This window comes from Ochotona curzoniae, unplaced genomic scaffold (assembly GCF_017591425.1).
Source record: "Ochotona curzoniae isolate NIBS_2020 unplaced genomic scaffold, NIBS_Ocur_1.0 contig_3350, whole genome shotgun sequence".
Classification (NCBI taxonomy): domain Eukaryota; kingdom Metazoa; phylum Chordata; class Mammalia; order Lagomorpha; family Ochotonidae; genus Ochotona; species Ochotona curzoniae.
The window spans coordinates 98,290-115,028 of NW_024465827.1; the positions used below are offsets into that span (position 1 = coordinate 98,290).

General features: G+C 37.3%; 2 protein-coding genes across 2 annotated transcripts; one reads left to right on the top strand and one right to left on the bottom strand.

Moving 5' to 3' along the window:
• Positions 1–301: 301 nt before the first annotated feature.
• Positions 302–1,252, top strand: LOC121156317 (putative olfactory receptor 2B8). The gene has a single exon (XM_040979940.1). It carries the CDS (start codon positions 302–304, stop codon positions 1,250–1,252), a length of 951 nt encoding a protein of 316 aa, XP_040835874.1.
• Positions 1,253–9,766: 8,514 nt separating this feature from the next.
• On the bottom strand, positions 9,767–15,848 carry LOC121156326 (olfactory receptor 2G3-like). Its single transcript, XM_040979950.1, has 2 exons — positions 15,841–15,848; positions 9,767–10,730 (listed from the first exon to the last, which is right to left on the bottom strand). Exons 1-2 carry the CDS (start codon positions 15,846–15,848, stop codon positions 9,767–9,769), a joined length of 972 nt encoding a protein of 323 aa, XP_040835884.1.
• Positions 15,849–16,739: the final 891 nt, after the last annotated feature.

Sequence of the window (16,739 nt, forward strand, 5' to 3'; positions counted from 1 at the left end):
GACAAATATTTTGTTTATATGTATATTTTTCCTTTTGACTTCATTTTTGTAAAATCTTTTCTGAGTGAAGTATTATTAAGTGAAAAATCATAGATGAGAACACGGTTGTTGAAATACAGATACAAAACTGTTAATGTTCTCTTTTTAACAAAGGTAATAAAGTATAATAATGATTTCATTTGTTTCAGCATCTCCTATCCAGTTTCTCCATGACATACATGCTCACAGGACAGTATCAATTCTAAACATGGGCTCATCAGTCTTCCAAAATTCTGGCATTGGTGCTTCCGGTGTCACAGTAATGAGAAGAGCCAATAGCACGTTCCATCAGCCTGATGGCTTTGTTCTGGTAGGCTTCTCAGAATGGCCTAAACTAGAAATGGTTCTTTTTGTGGCCATCACCATCTTCTATATAATGACCCTTTTTGGGAACTCAGCCATCATTATCTTGTCCCGCCTTGATCCAAGACTCCATACACCCATGTACTTCTTTCTGGCTAATCTCTCCTTTTTGGACCTCTGCTATACTACCTCCACTGTGCCTCAAATGCTGATAAATATACAGAGCCGCCAAAGAAACATCAGTTACATTGGATGCATAGCTCAACTTTTCATCTTCCTTGGTCTAGGGTCCACTGAATGTGTACTTCTTTCAGTCATGGCTTTTGATCGCTACGTAGCTGTCTGCCAGCCTCTCCACTACACAGCCATCATGCATTCTCGGCTATGCCAAAAACTGGCAGCAGTCGCTTGGGTGACAGGCTTTAGCAACTCCTTGGTGCAGACAGTGTTGACTTTCTTGCTACCTCGCTGTGGTCAATATCGAGTGGAGAATTTCTTCTGTGAGGTCCCGGCTATGCTTCGGTTGTCATGTGTTGATACATGGATCAATGAAGTGGAGATGTATGCAGCTGTGGTGGTCATCAAGGTTATCCCAGTTGGATTAATTCTGTTCTCTTACATCAACATTGTCAGAGCAGTCACAAAGATCCAAACTTCTGAGGGTCGCAAGAAGGCCTTCAACACCTGTGGGTCTCATCTCCTGGTGGTGATTATGTTCTATGGCTCTGCCATTAGCGGTTATGCATATATGGCCCCGAAGAGCAACTCAGCCAAACTGAAGGGCAAGCTTCTTGCACTTTTCTATGGACTCATAACTCCCATGCTCAACCCGCTCATCTACACACTGAGAAATAAGGACATTAAGAGAGCAGCAAAGAAGCTACTAGGAAGAGAACAAGAGCAAGGTTAGAACATGACTTAGGAGAACGTGGTCTTCTCACAATTCAGATTCCACACTCTGCAATCATTTGCCATAATTCCTTTTACCCCTTAATTCTGGATCACTATTATTACCTATGGATTTCACGTGAAAAGTTTTTCAAGGAAAAACTTCATATCCTGCTTGAAAAAAGTTTTTGGACATTGCAAATATAGCTGATCTATATCTTAATTCATTACTTTCAATAATTTTTTAAATCTGTTTTTCTTTAAAAGGCAGAGCTGCAGAGACAAGAGACAGAGAGATCCTCCATCTGCTAGTTCACTTCCCAAATGATCATAATGGCCAGAGCTGGGCCAATTTGAACCCAGAAACTAAGAATTTCTTCTGGTCTCCCACACCAACGCAGGGACCAAGGACTGGAGCCATCCTTTGCTGCTTCCCCATAAGCAGGGAGCTAGACTGGAATTGAGGCAGCAGCTGAGATTAGAACCGGTGTCCATAGGGGTGCCGGGGCTGTAGGAAGAGGCTTAGCTTATTGTGCCACAGCACTGCCTCTCCATTTTTTTTCAATATTAGGATAGGATATTCTCAGTGAACTAAGTGATCATCTGCTGTGTTGTAGAGGGAAAAAAATGAGTGTACATATGGAAAACTGTGCAATCCCTTGCCTTTTCACACCCAGCCATCTTCTCTTGGATACTCTTTAATTCTACATCTCATTCTACATAAGTTTTTTTTCCCCACAGGTAGTATATGAAGAACAATGATCTCTTTAACTGATGTCCTTGGATGTGAAAACATCTTACCAACCAAACAGTATTTATTTTATTCTTGATGCTCAATCATTTTTTATCAGCATTATTATAACTATTCTCAGCTAAAGGGTAACATCGGAATTTGTCTCCAAACTAAAAGGCAAAGGATTCAGGAGATCCTGAGATTATTCCTGAACACAAAATACATAACATAACCCCATATCTCTTTTCACAGAACCTGCTGCTCAATGAAAGGTTTGCCTCAAGGCAGATGTCTGCCTCTAGGCAGATGTTTGACACAGCTGCAGCCTTCTGCATTCTGTGAAAGTAACCCAACTTGTGTGAAAGGTCATTCCTACAAGCAGCATATCGCACTGAATTCTTCTAACATGTTTTCTTCATGTGTAGATTATGATATTCACATTGGGGCTGGAGGAAAAGCACTAGGTCAAAAGCACATGATGAGTTTACACCAAGAATATGAGCAAGCATGCATCCTCCAAGAGTACACTATAATAGGTCATTCTGTTCATGGTGACATACTTTTGCCCCTTCCAAATACATTTTGTCAGCTAATATGTGTAGTTTATTTCCTCCAAAGAATGTGGAAAATGAACTGCTTGAAGACATAATGAAATGTCTGCCATCATTCACACATAAAACATACAGAATGTGCGGAAAGATCCACATGAATCTGGAAGCACAATATTTATTTTTAAAGGATGATAGTGAAAAGGACTGGTGATATTAGATTAAGCTGTTTCTTGCAACGTTGACATTGCGTATTAAAGTACCTGAGTGCCAACTACTCTGTTTCCAGGCCAGCCTCCTGCTCACATCCCCAGAGAGTCAGCAGATAATGGCCAAGCCGCTTGGGCTCCTTCCTTCCATGTCACAGACTCAGATTTCCTGTTTCCAAACATTCCTAGTTGTTGTAACCATTTGGGCTGTAAAAGAGGGGTACAAGATTTGTTTTTCCATCTTTCTCCTCTCTCTGATACTTTGTCATTCAAATAAATAAATAAATCTTTTAAATTATAATGAAGAGAAATGTGGAAAGAGCCACCTTTCAGCTTAAGAGTGATTTGTAAAGTGAAAAATCCTTCAGTTTCAAGATCAGATTTCCTCTGGGATCAGAGATCCAAGTTGTAAGACAATAAATGCAATTATACTTATAGTCAGGATTCGTGTGTCTTGGAATTTAAGAACCATATTTATGAGGAAAAGGACCAGAAATGATCCTTCTCTGTGTGTGTACTTTCAAGTCTGGTTTTTGTTGTTCAATATTTGAACATGTCACCTTTCAGTTTCATATCAGTTATATTGTGTAATGTCCTTTATTAACACTTAAATCCACTGTGTTTGTTATTTGTATGTACTTGGTATCTGATAAGACTGCATACTGTTTGGAACTGGAGGAAGGATTTTTGTTTTCTTTTTCATTACTTCATCAACACATAGGTTATTCAGTAGCATGTTATTTAACTCCATGGTGTTACAATTTTTTCACTTTATTCCTATTGTTGATCTTGTTTTATGGCTTTTCATTTAAGGGAATGTATAGTAACTGTGTAATAGAGACTATCATATCCAGATGTGAAGATACAAGGCAGTGTGCATCTCTACTTCCAAATCAAAGATGGACTGCCTATGAAATTGTTAAATGCATTTTGACAATAGAATGCTGGACTGTCTGCCATTGTCTGTACCCACAATGTCAGGATGCACTTAAATAGCAGAATGATGGACTTATGATTGCTCCTTCATAAGGACTATACTATTGTAACAACAAAGGGGATACCAGCTGGGGGTTGAACTCTGGGGAAGGGGCAAGGGAAATCGTAGAGCCTATGCAATTGTATAATAAAATTAAAATAGAAGGAAAATTTTTTAAAAAGAAAGATGCCGAAAAACAATGTTTTATAAAACAAAACAAAAAATCTTTCAATAACAGTCTCACATGCTGAGAGTTTAGGAGAATTCAAATGCAAATGTTATAATCCTTCAGCCTGGGAGAAAACTGAAAGATAAAGATTAATATCTCTTGAAAAGTTGACCAGTCTTGATTTTAAGTCCTGGTGATTGCATTTCAACCTCATAGAGCCTTGTTACATATTTCCTTTCATGAATGTACTTCTTTAGTATATTTATTTTATTTAGACATGTTTTTATTTTGTGAAAATATTGAAAACTTTCCTTAAAAATCCACAAGCTTTAGAAATTAAGTGAATATTATTTTGCATGGTTAAATGGTACTTGGGGTGATGTTTTGAACTTTCAATTAATTCTTCAATTTCTTATATGATAATATCAGATAAAAAATTTCATAAGTCATTGATGAATAAATAAAAGAAAATCTCAGCAATGTTTTTGTAAACTTTGAACAAATCTGAAATGAAATTGTGATTAGGACTATGTTGTTTCATGAATAAAATGGCTATACATGGCTTTCGAATCCCCTAAGATGTATGCATCTACTTTGAGATAGCATTCTGTACTTCATAGACCAAATGTGTTTGAATAAATTTTTGTGCTTTGAAATTATAAAGAAGACTTGCTTATTTAACACGGTGTATTTAAGCTACCATAAGCCCCTCATGTAATAAGTGGATTTGGGGCAGGGGATGTTATCTCTTTGTCAGAAACCTGGGTCTTGTCTAGGCTGTGCCCAGGAGCCAGAAACTCCATTTGGATCTCCCACACAGGGGTGACAGACCTCAAAGATTTGAGTCATCCCACACTGCCTCCTGGACACATTAGCAGGGAATTAGGTAAAAATACAGAAGCATCATGTCCCAATTTTACCTGCTGCAAAACATCTGCACTTCAGTTTAAAATTTTAAACATAACCTCAGATTCTATTTCATGATGTTTTAAATGCCTGTTAAACCCAACCAGGGGTGGGGGCTCTATTTCCACCAAGGACTAGGTAGACATTTATAATCATATAAAAGTATCAATTTATAAATTATACCCATATAGAGATTTATTGAATTTCAAGTGCCTTAGCAAGAACAGAACAAATGTTTTGTGGGTCTTATATGCCTCGTAGCCTGAAAGCTTCCCACACATGCCAATGATTTATATAAAATGCAAGTTTTAATCAAAGCAATTCACCTTTGTTTTATAACAGGTGTAAAGAAATCCAACAGAAAGTGGAAGCCCAAAAACAATATAATTCTGCTCCGAAGAAAGCATTGTACCTATTTCAAAAAGTGATAAAAAGAAATCTTACGAATTAACATTATCCAAAAATCTTCATTTATTCTGAAACCAATACCAATTCTATCAATGATGCATATAATAGTAAATTATATTTAGCTGCAAGGTTTTTGTTTTCACTTTTTCTTCTTCCTTTTTTTTTTCCTTTTATTTTAAAAGCAAAGTTAAAGAGAGAGAAAGAGGCAGAATCTTCCATTTCCTGGTTCATTTGCTGATTGGCTTGAAAAGCCTACGGCCGGACCAGCCTGAAACTAGAATCCAGGAGTTCCATCTGGATCTTCCACATGGATATCAGGGACTTACGTACTTTGGCCATCTTCTCCTCCTTTCCTCGGAACCTTAGTAAGGAATTGGATTGGAAGTAAAGCAGCTGGGAGTCCAACCAGTCCTATATGGGATGTCACCATCATGGGCAACAGTTTAACCTGCTGTGCCACAATGCTGGTCCCTGTGTTCTCTATTTAGAGATTGTTCAGTGATGCAGAAATGTATCAACAGGAGTTCAAATGCTTTATAATTTGCTTATAGTTTAAAACTAAGTAAAGAGCTTCAAATTATCAATTATACAGATAAGCTGAATCCTTAACATTGAAAACACTGATTTGATTTTTTAAAGTTGCTTATGCTAATTTGTTAATGAACTATGATTTCATAATCTTACATAAAATAATATTACGTTAAACTAAATAAAAACAGGTTATATTAAAATCCAAGTTATTTAAACATGTTAATATTTTATACAAACATTAGAAGTAGTTATGCTAATATACTAAATTATATACCAATATTTTATGCTAAGTTTATATTTTGTACTAGTATGCTAATGTTTTTAAAAGAAATTATATAAGGCAGCTTTAATCTCAAGATCATTAAATAGTCTAATATTTCTAAGGAATCATTTTACATAATATAAATTTTTATCTATAGAGCTGTTTATTATATGTAAAGTCAACATGTTTTAAAATGATACAATTTTAAGGGGACATAATTGGAGATTATATTAAATGAAATAAATCAGAGACAGAAAGCCAAGTACCACGTGTCCTTGCTTCGTATGGAACCTGGAGTGGTTGATTTTTGAAGAAGAGAAGGGAAGAGTGGTTACTAGAGTCTCAGTGAAGTGGAAGGAAGACAACAGTTGGATAACAGGTACCAAAACAGAGCTAAATAATAAATAAGTTCTCGGGTTCAATAACTTAATGGTGTGACTATGCCTTATAGCAAACTATTTTATGATGAACTAGAAGAGTTTGAAGACAACAAACAGAAAGTAATGATGGTAATATGAAAAATCTAATTACTGTGATATGATTATTACATGTTAAATAAATGTATTGAAGTATCATATTGTGTTCTATATCCATTTATTATGTATTGATTCATAAATGAAAAATTAAATTAAAATGATGATTTGATACATTTGTTATCTAATAATAAAATGACCAAAGTCATTAAATCCAGAATATTTTCTTCTAATCAGTTTCAGCTTGAGCAATAAATAAAATCACCAAGAACAAACATTTTATGTAAAATATGGATGCATACATTATTGGAAATTTATTTCTTTGTTTCAATTTCTTATAAGCATGTAGTCTTTTTTTTCAAGATTTGTTTTTTATTGGAAAGGCAGATTTACAGAGAGAGAGAGACAAAGAAGATCTTCTATCTACTGGTTCACTCCCCAAGTGGCCCCAATGGTCACAGTTGAGCCAATCTGATGCCAGGAGCCAGGAGCCAGGAGCCTTTTATTCGTCTCCCACTTGGATGCAGTGTCCAAAAGGCCATCCTCTACTGACTTCCCAGACCACAAACAATGAGCTGGCTGGGAAGTAGAGCAGCTGGAAAAGAAATCGGTGCTCATATGAGGGCCCAGTGGTTGCAAAGCAAGGATTTAGCCATTAAGTCACCACACCGAACCCTAGCACTTAGTCTTTTAAATCAGAATTCCGTTACATTTTCTAAAGAAGTTATGTTCATTAACTCCCTCTCTGTGAATATTGATCTTATCGTAAGATTTATATTTATTAAAATTGAAAATGTTCAACTCTTGTACAACAAACAAGAGAAATAAATGTGACAGTATATAATGTCAAGTAGAAACAAAGGCGCTTATGTGTGTAAAAAGACAAAGACAACAGCATGAGTTGTTCCCCTTGGAAGCCTCCCTGACGACAGCTCTTAGCATCATTGTGATTCTCCTTTGAAACTGAGTGTGTATTCTCTCTTCATCTGAAAAGAGAAAATTAAAAATCATTTTGATCGGTTTTATATTAACTGATTATCTTCCTTAATGTTTGGGAAACTGAAAAAATCTAGCTTATGTAGTTATAGGAAACATTAATCTTTCTGATTTATTTTGTCTAAGTATCAGGAGCAAGACTTTTTTTTTTTCTTGCTTAGAATGTTTTCTTGCTGAGAATGTTTTTTTCTTGCTTAGAACTGCCACAGGCAGTTTGTAAATAAATAAATAAATAAATAAATAACAGCATCAATTGATGATAACTTGATAGGGAAGAGCATGACAAACTGTGGCTGGAATCTTGAGTTCACAGACTGCTGGTGCCAGAGACTGAGGGAAAAGGATGAGGGCAACAGTCCATGTGTGAGCAAAAATCCCAGACCAAGGTCAAGGCCTGTGTGTGAGAGTCCACAGTGCGGTAACAAGTGTCCAAGGCCACCAAATGTGTGCAGTTAAGATTCACCTGAGACAGTCACATACTGTACTTGGGTCACACTGCTGCTTCTTGATCATGAAGCATTGGCTGATAAACATCAATATTGGGCACAGCGGTAAAGATTTGTGTCATATAGATGCCTGCAATTTGACTCCCCAAGTAATGAAATAGAAAATTGAGGCAGGAAGCATTTTAGGTCCACCACCTTCCTCGGAGAAGAGGGCTTCATCTTGTGTTTCTGTTTCCTATTTGCTCAGCTGCACACGGCTTCCCTCTCCAGTCCTGTCCATGCTGCCCTGCTTGCAGTAAGTCCAAAAAGAATATGCAATCATTTAAATTTTAGTAAACCAATCAAAGAAGCTAAATGTGAGAATATAGAGATTGGATTTTATTTTAGGTCTCCCTTCATGAAACAATTTTATTAAAGCCAAGAATATCTGTAGAAGAGTATCACATATTGAGATAATGTATCGTTCACAGATTCCTTTTTAGCAGATACTAACGATTAAAGGGAATGTTCAAAAATGCTTAACTCTTGTTTCCTACTTCTGCAGGCTGCTATCCTATTGACCCAGATTTTTTAACTGGATTGTTTTTAGTTCTCATGTCAAATTAGAAAAGCAAATATGATGAAATGAAACGTTTTTACTGGGGCAAATGGAAAATACACAGAGAAGAGTTTACCAAAGTCAGCAAGGCCAAACACTGAAAACCTCACACCTTTTTTTAAAATTTTCTCTAATGGGAAACATATTACTAGGTATATTAGAAATTTCAAGCAAATAAAAACATGTTAAGTATATGCAGGTATTCACACACACAAAGTGGATTTGAGTCAGTTCTCTTTTTGCCTTTCACCTGGCCAAATCTGAATTCCTATAATCTATAATCTGGAAAAAAAAATCATTGAATGAACTAAATGTACAAATCAGAACTTAAAGCCCACCTCCAGAATGGATACAATTCTCTACGGACAATCAAAATCTCAATGAAAGGGTAATTTGGTAATAGTCAAATACAGAATGTAAAACCCCCAACAGGGCGCCCTCTAGAGACTTCACAGAGAAGCTGAGGGGAAAAACTATGTGGCTACAGTGGAGGAATCCATCACAGATGGCATGCAGCGAGGCAGTGTATTTATACTCCTCTGAAAAAAAAAGATCTAGATGGGCAAAATCTATCCTGAAAAACTTTAAGGAATAAACTGGTAAAGAATAACTGAAAGACATCCAGATGGTTCTAGCCCCCTGTGTATTTGGATGCAAGACAAGACTGATCAATGGATTTCCTTCATCTAATACCACAGAATCATGATTTATAGACATTGCAAAAAGAAACAAAAGGCAATTATAAACATTATGAGCTCAAGATGTCTTGTTGGTATTTTCATGCGCCACCTGCTGGTCTGGCAGACCACAAAGGTGCCAGTCTATAAGAGTATCTTACAGAGGTGAAAAACAGTTCCAGGTGCTTATGGTTGTTCCGGAGTGTCTTCTGAGTTTCTCTTGCAGAACTTATGCTAGGCTGCCTTTTGTTGTTGCTGTTTAAGTCACAAATACAGAGGAGGAGAGACAGAGAGGAAGATCTGTCTGATGCCAGCGCTGCACTGATCTGAAGCCAGGATCCAGGAGCCTCTTCCAGGTCTCCCACACAGGTACAGGGTCCCAAGACCTTGGTCCTTCCTCGACTGCTTTCCCAGGCCACAAGCAGGGAGCTGGATGGGAAGCTGGGGGCCATCGGAACCAGAAACGGTGCCCATATGGGACCCTGGCACACCCAAGGTGAGGACTCTAGCCACTAGGCCACCGCGCTGAGCCCATCAGGCTGCCTTTGAGTAATGACTTCTGTTACGTTTCCATCAGCACCTCCAGTTTAGGCCAGTTTTCCCTCTACCTCCTGAGATCTGATCCAGTTCCTGTGTTCTCTCTTCTCACCAGCCTTTTCAAAGCTCCCTTCACATCTTTGTTTCTCAAGGTGTAAATGAGAGGGTTGAGAGTGGGTGTGACCACAGTATAGAGAAGGGTGATGAACTTCCCTTGATTGTGGGCGTAGGAGCTGTTGGGCTGGATATAGACAGCTGTAATGGTCCCATAGAAAAGTGTTACTACCAGCAGGTGGGACCCACAGGTTCCAAGGGCTTTCCGCCAGGCTTGAGCTGACCGGATCCTTAGCACTGCTTGAACAATGTGCCCATATGAGACCAAGATGAGTGCCAGAGGGAGGAGAAGCAATAGCAAGGATGCCACGAAGAGCTGGACCTCATTGGCATGAATATCTACACAGGCCAACTTAATCATGGCAGGCACTTCACAAATAAAGTGGTAGATCCTGTTGTTCCCACAGCGAGGGAGTTGAAGGGTGATAGTTCCCTGAATCAGTGTGTTGCCTACTCCACTCAGCCAAGCCATTCCTGCGAGAGACTGACAAAGTCGTGGGTGCATGACTGTGGCATAATGGAGTGGGCGGCAAACGGCAGCATAACGATCAAACGCCATTACTGCTAGGAGAACACATTCAGTGGATCCAAGTGCCAGGGACACATAGAGCTGAATGGCACAGCCTATGGGTGTAATGGTCTTGGCTGGGCCTTGGAGGTTCCACAACAACTGAGGAACAATGCTGGTGGTAAAGCAGAGGTCAACAAAGGAGAGGTTGGTAAGAAAGTAATACATGGGGGTGTGGAGCATGGAATCCAGACAGGAGACCAGGATAATGGCCGTGTTGCCTACCAGTGTCAGAAGGTAAGAGATAAGTACAACCACAAAGAGAATCTTCTCAAGCTGTGGCTGACCAGAGAAGCCGACCAGTATGAAATCCTCTCCCAAGCTGTGATTAACTGTCTTCATGACCTTACTACTCATGAAGAAGATGGAGAAAAAAAAAAAAACACAGGTGTTAGTGGGATGCGATAAGTCAGAAGTACACCTAAGAGACATTGATGTTCAAAATGAGGAAAGGATGTGTGATGGACAAGGTAGAAGGGAAGAGAATTTGGAATGAGGGATGGTGGAAAGGAGAGAAAAAGAGAGAGCAATTACATTTGTTTCCTCGGGGAAAGTGAAAATATATAAAATTTGCAAAAGCCTACTAAAACATGTGGTAACATCAAACAGGCAATACCAGAAGTGATCTATAATGTATGATTTCTCATTTTTCTAAATCATTTCATTTTTTCCTGAAATATATCCTCTTCTTCATCAGCAGCATCTCTTTAAGGGGGTATGTCAAATTGACACATGCTTTTACAGTTATTTTGTCTGTTACAATAAATTAGCTCATAAAGGTCAGATACATTTTTGAAAAAATATTTTACATGATTATTTCAATGTTTTATCTTGACATGTCTCATGAACAAGATTAGTATAGAATTACAAAAATCATTTAATTAATTTATACACATATACATTAGCTAATTTTTTTATTTGTTAATTTACTTGAAAGAGTTACAGACAGCAAGAGACACACAGAGATCTTCCATCTGCCTGTTCTTTCCCTAAAAGGCTGCTATGGCCAGGAGCTGAAGCCAGGAATCAAGAATTTTGTCCAGGTCTCCCATAGGGGTCTAAGCACTTGGGCCACTTCAAGTGCTTTTCCAAACTATTAACAGGAAGCTAGAACAGAAATGAGACAGCCACGACTGGAACCAGTACCCAAATGGACTGCTGACATTGACCTTGCAGGCAGTAGTAGCTCTACCTGCTGCACCACAACACACGCCCCTCAACATTTGTCTTAAAATGTAAAAATGACCATCTATTTGTATTTTGATTTAAAGTTACAGCTTTATTTTTATTTTCCTTGTATATATTGAATATTTTCATTTAAAAAAATTTGACCAGGGACCAGCATGATAGCCCAGTGATTAAATCTGCACCTTGCATGTGCTTGGATACCATACAGGCACCAGTTTGTATTCCAGCAGCTCCACTTCCCTTCCAGCTCCTTGCTTTTGGCCTGGGAAAGCAATAGAGGATGGGCCAAATCCCTGGGACCCTGCATTCACGTGGGAAACCATGAAGGAGCTCCTGGCTCCTAACATCAGGTCAGCTCAGCTCTGACCACTGTGGCCACTTAAGGAGTGAATCGGCAGATGGAAGATCTTTCTCTCTGTCTCTCCTTATTTCTGTATATCTGCCTTTGCAATAAAAAATAAAAATTATCTTTTATAAAAACATGCATTTTTTTAAATGGACAAAATTTGTGTATATATTTGTTAGGTATAGTGTGATAGTTTTATTGATATAGATAGATAGATAGATAGATAGATAGATAGATAGATAGATAGATAGATATTATATATATATATATATAATATCCAATCAGGGTAAATATAGCTACCTGTTCAAGTATATAACATTTCTTCATGGTGAAAGAATCCAAAATCCTATCTTCTAATTTTTAGTAGATAAATCTGTGGTATATTTTCGTTATCTTTTTCCATCTCACTGTGGTATAAAATTCACAAATCTTAATTTTCCAAGTTCTTCACAATTTTAGCTCCCCTTTCTACATTCAGAATTATGTTTCAATAAAAGTTGCTTGAAAATCCCTTTACTACTTTGTTCAAAGTTTCAACTTCTTGGTGGAATCCTTTGGCCAATCCTGTCTCATTCCCTATGACTATAGTTTCCTTTACTATCATCAAATTCTGCTGACCCAATAAAATTTATCTTTGGGTCAACATTTTACAAGAGCTCAGTTTCTTCCTACTAAACAATTCTCTTCTGAAGTCCTGAGTTACTTTATTTGCAAGAGTGTGGCAATTCGCCTAAGGGCCTTTTCCACTGAGCATGCCAGTGTGCTAAACTGGAAAGAAATCTTTTACAAGTTGCAAAGATTTCTCTTATATTTGTTATACTTGACATACAAGCCTCTTTCTGAACAAAGTAGACAATAAATAAATGCATTTCAAACAACTTAGAGACTTTGTTCATTTTATTAAATTGCTTTGCTCCTTGTATATCTGCTTTAATTAACAAAAATGTGTTTGCAAGATATATTAAACAATCAGCAATCTGACATGTGTATTATATTCATTAACATACAGATTGTTGCTCTGAAAGACACACATTGCTCCTTGACTCTATGCTTTTCTCACTATTCCATCAAAAAATTCCAATGTCTTTAAAAATTATAGTGGCTTGCCTTTGAAAATGTACACGTCCCAGAAACATTAAGGATTTTTGTTTTCAAAGTGACAGCTATGTGTCTCCAAATTTTTCATCAAACACACTCATCAAGCCCACATCTATTAAATTCAGCTCAGTTCCATTAAATGATTTATTCTCAGGCAAACAGAATCTGTAAGCATAGTAATTTACTGCTTCTTATATTTTAAGCAAAACAAATAGGTTATTTTTAATTCAAATCACTTTGAGGGAAATTGAATCATGAGAGAGTCATGGGAAAAATAATACATGCCATATATATATAAACATGTATGAACATATATTCAAGTGAGACATCTTCAAAAGTTCATGAAAATCCATATTATGAGAAAACTGAATGGAGTCCCCAAAAACTGCACCAAAATAACTTCATTTAAAATCCATTTCCCACAAATATTTTAAAGTCCCCTATACATATACAAACATAAATAGTCTGGCTCAGTAATGTATTTAACTAAAATTATTGTTTCATGAGAATGAATTCCTATCTTTGGTACATTAATGTGTATAATTGTAAGTAAACTGTATAATTTTAGAATTTGTAAAATAATATTAAAATTTTATAGGTTTTATATGTTTACAAAGTATGTCAGAATTTTGTAGATTAAGAATGAAAATGATATTCCACTGTCAGGAAAATATCCCTTTTAAAAATTTTTTTTAAATTTCTATCTTCCTGAATACACATTATTCAGGGAGTTACAAAAAATATTATTGACCTCAAATAAAACTTCTAAAACAGTAACAGTAAATCTTATATATCATTCGGAAATAAAAGCTGTTAGTAAAAGTAGGCAAGAAAGCTAGGCGAGTTATTGGCTGGAGTGAATTTGAAGCAGGCTGACTCAAGCAACCGAAGTAAATAATAATTTATGTTTTCCTTGCAGAAAAAAAAATGTGTAATAGGGTAGATAGGAAAGAGGAAAGGTTCAGTTCTCACCTCTGGATATTTTGTCCTTTTACTCTTCCGATTTTATAAGCCAGAATAAGGCTGCTTATGAATAAGCTTTCCCACACATCAAGTTTCTGGAAATGGCTATGTGATTCCAAGGCAAGTCCCAGACACCTGCACCTAGTTCTAGAGCCTGAAGTCTGAAATTATTGCTACTTTCGTGAGAAGTGATAACAGACCCAGATGGGTACTTTGGTAACTCGCTATTCCTCATAGAGCAATTAGCAGCAGGTACAAAAGTGACCAAGAGTAATGGGCTCCCAGGGAAATTTTGTGGGGAAAATCACCGAAAAATTGTTTAACCTAAAAGATTGTCAAGCAAGCCCACAACTCACATACTGAAATAAACCCTTAATGCAGTAAAAATACAGTTCCCACCCTGAGCAAGGTACCCATATAAAGGCATGATTGACATGGAATTATCACTGTTATTTTTGTTTTAAAATACCCAATAGAATTATTTAAGGATGATTATAAAGATCCCTTAAACAAAAGATGTTTATGGCAAACCAAAGTATGCTGCTTAAAACAGGTTTTCAAATATGGGCTTGCAGCAGAGTTAGCAATTAACATTTAACCAGGGTTGTTCAAAATGTTCTCTTGTTGTGTGAGATACTTGGAATATACACTTGGGAGAAACTTGCAGAGTGCTTCAATATAATAAAGACTCTTAGATGTATGCCAAAATGTCCTCAAAGCATTTGGACACAAAATAGCTTATTGACTAACAATTGTTCGAATTGTTGCTAAACAAGATAGAAGGATGAGATTTATGAGATCTTGTCAGAAACAAGTGTTTAATAACAGAGATGTATGGAATGGACATTTGGTAAAGCAGTTAGGACATGTGCAGCCCCCATTGGAGTGTTTTGGTTGTAGTCTCAGCTCTACTCTCAGTTTTAGCTTCTCGCCAATGTGCGTGCTTGGAAGTGGCAGGTGATGGCTCAAGTGGTTGGCTCCCCATCACTCACATGACTAAGTTTCAGACTTAATTACTTCAGCCTAACACAGTCCTGGCTGCTTCAGACATTTGGAAGAGAGAATCAGAACATGGGGGAATCAATCTTTCCTTTCCTTTTCTCTTCTTTTCTTTTCTTTTCTTTTTTTTTTCTTTTCTTTTCTTTTCTTTTCTTTTCTTTTCTTTTCTTTTCTTTTCTTTTCTCTTCTCTTCTCTTTTCTTTCTTTCTTTCTTTCTTTCTTTCTTTCTTTCTTTCTTTCTTTCTTTCTTTCGGTCTTTCTTTCTCTCTCTCATTAAAACAAACAAAAACAGCTATTCTAAATACCACTTTTCACAAAATAGCTAAGATATAGAACCAATTTATGTTTCTATAATTTGCTGAAGAGATAAAGGAAGTATAGCCTATGGAATATTATTCTTCAACAGGAGAGAATGAGATGTTGCCAATTGCAAGAACATGAATGGAATTTATGGACATTATGCTATGTGACTTAAGGCACAGACAGATACCATATGTTCTTACCTATGTGGAAGCTAAAATGTTATCTTGTAGAAGATAGTGGTTATCAGACAGAATCTTGGAAGAGTGGGAGAGGTGGGGATGGAGAGGATGATCAATGGTTGCAGAAGTGCTGTAGGATAGAAGGGATAACTTCCGATGTTCTATAGCACAGAAGATGACTATGGTTGAGACCCACGGATTGTGCATCTCCAAAAAAAAAAATGGCTAATGCCAAGTAATTTGAATGTCCCCAGCAAAATGAAATAATCAATGTCTGAGCTGATTGGCTTGCAATTACCCTGCTCTAATCATAACAGTTTATACAAGTATTGAAGCGTCACAATAGACTTCAGAAATACATAAAATTATTAGGTCAAATAAACATCCACATTTGTCATATATTAATATATCTTATAATGATAGAATTTATTTTAAAAATATTTATTTTTGTTTAAAAGGCAGACTCACAAAGAGAAGACAGAGAGAGATTCTCCATGTGCTGGTTACAATTGGCCACAATGGCCAGAGCTGAGCCTATCTAAATCCAGGAGCCAGGGGCTTCTTTCAGGTCTCCTATGTGGGTGCAGTGCTCACATAGATATTTAAGGCTTGTTTGAGGCTACTATCTTGTTGGACCACCTCCACTGCTTTTCCAGGCTTGTTAGCCGGGAGATCGATGAGAAGCAGAATGGCCAGGACTAGAACTGATGCCCATATGGGGTGCTGGTGCTGTAAACAGAGGATTGGCTTGCTGAGCCTCCGCACTGGCCCCTAAAGACTTTATTTGTTAATCGTTAGTTATAAATCCATGAACTATTCGATTTTATGGAGTGTAGCTACAAACTATGTGAGAAGGGATTCAGACTTACAAAACACTGTCTTCTCCAACTTACATGAGAGAAGGATTTCTCATGTAACTTGGAGAAGATAGTAAAAGCCTTAGTTGATTATGTCTTATCTAGAAGCAAACTGAAAGTAGTTAAAGTACACAAACTGTTGTGGATGGTGTGGCACAGCACCTCAAGTTGCTGCTTCACACACTCACATCCCAGAATGAGTGTTGCTTCACGTTCTGACTACTCTGCTTCTTATCTGGTCCCCTGGTAATGCAGCCTGGATGCAGCAGATGACGGCTCAGGTGCTTGAGTCCCTGAAATTTGTGTGTGAGACACAAATGGGATCCTTGCTCGTGTGTTTGCATATCTCAACCTCAGCTGTTGTGTCTATTTGAAGAATCAATCAGTGGATGAACGGTTTCTCTCTCCCTCTCTTTTTGCTCTCT

Coding starts and splice junctions, on each gene's coding strand:
- LOC121156317 (XM_040979940.1), top strand. CDS start 302: ATGAGAAGAGCCAATAGCACGTTCCATCAGCCTGATGGCTTTGTTCTG.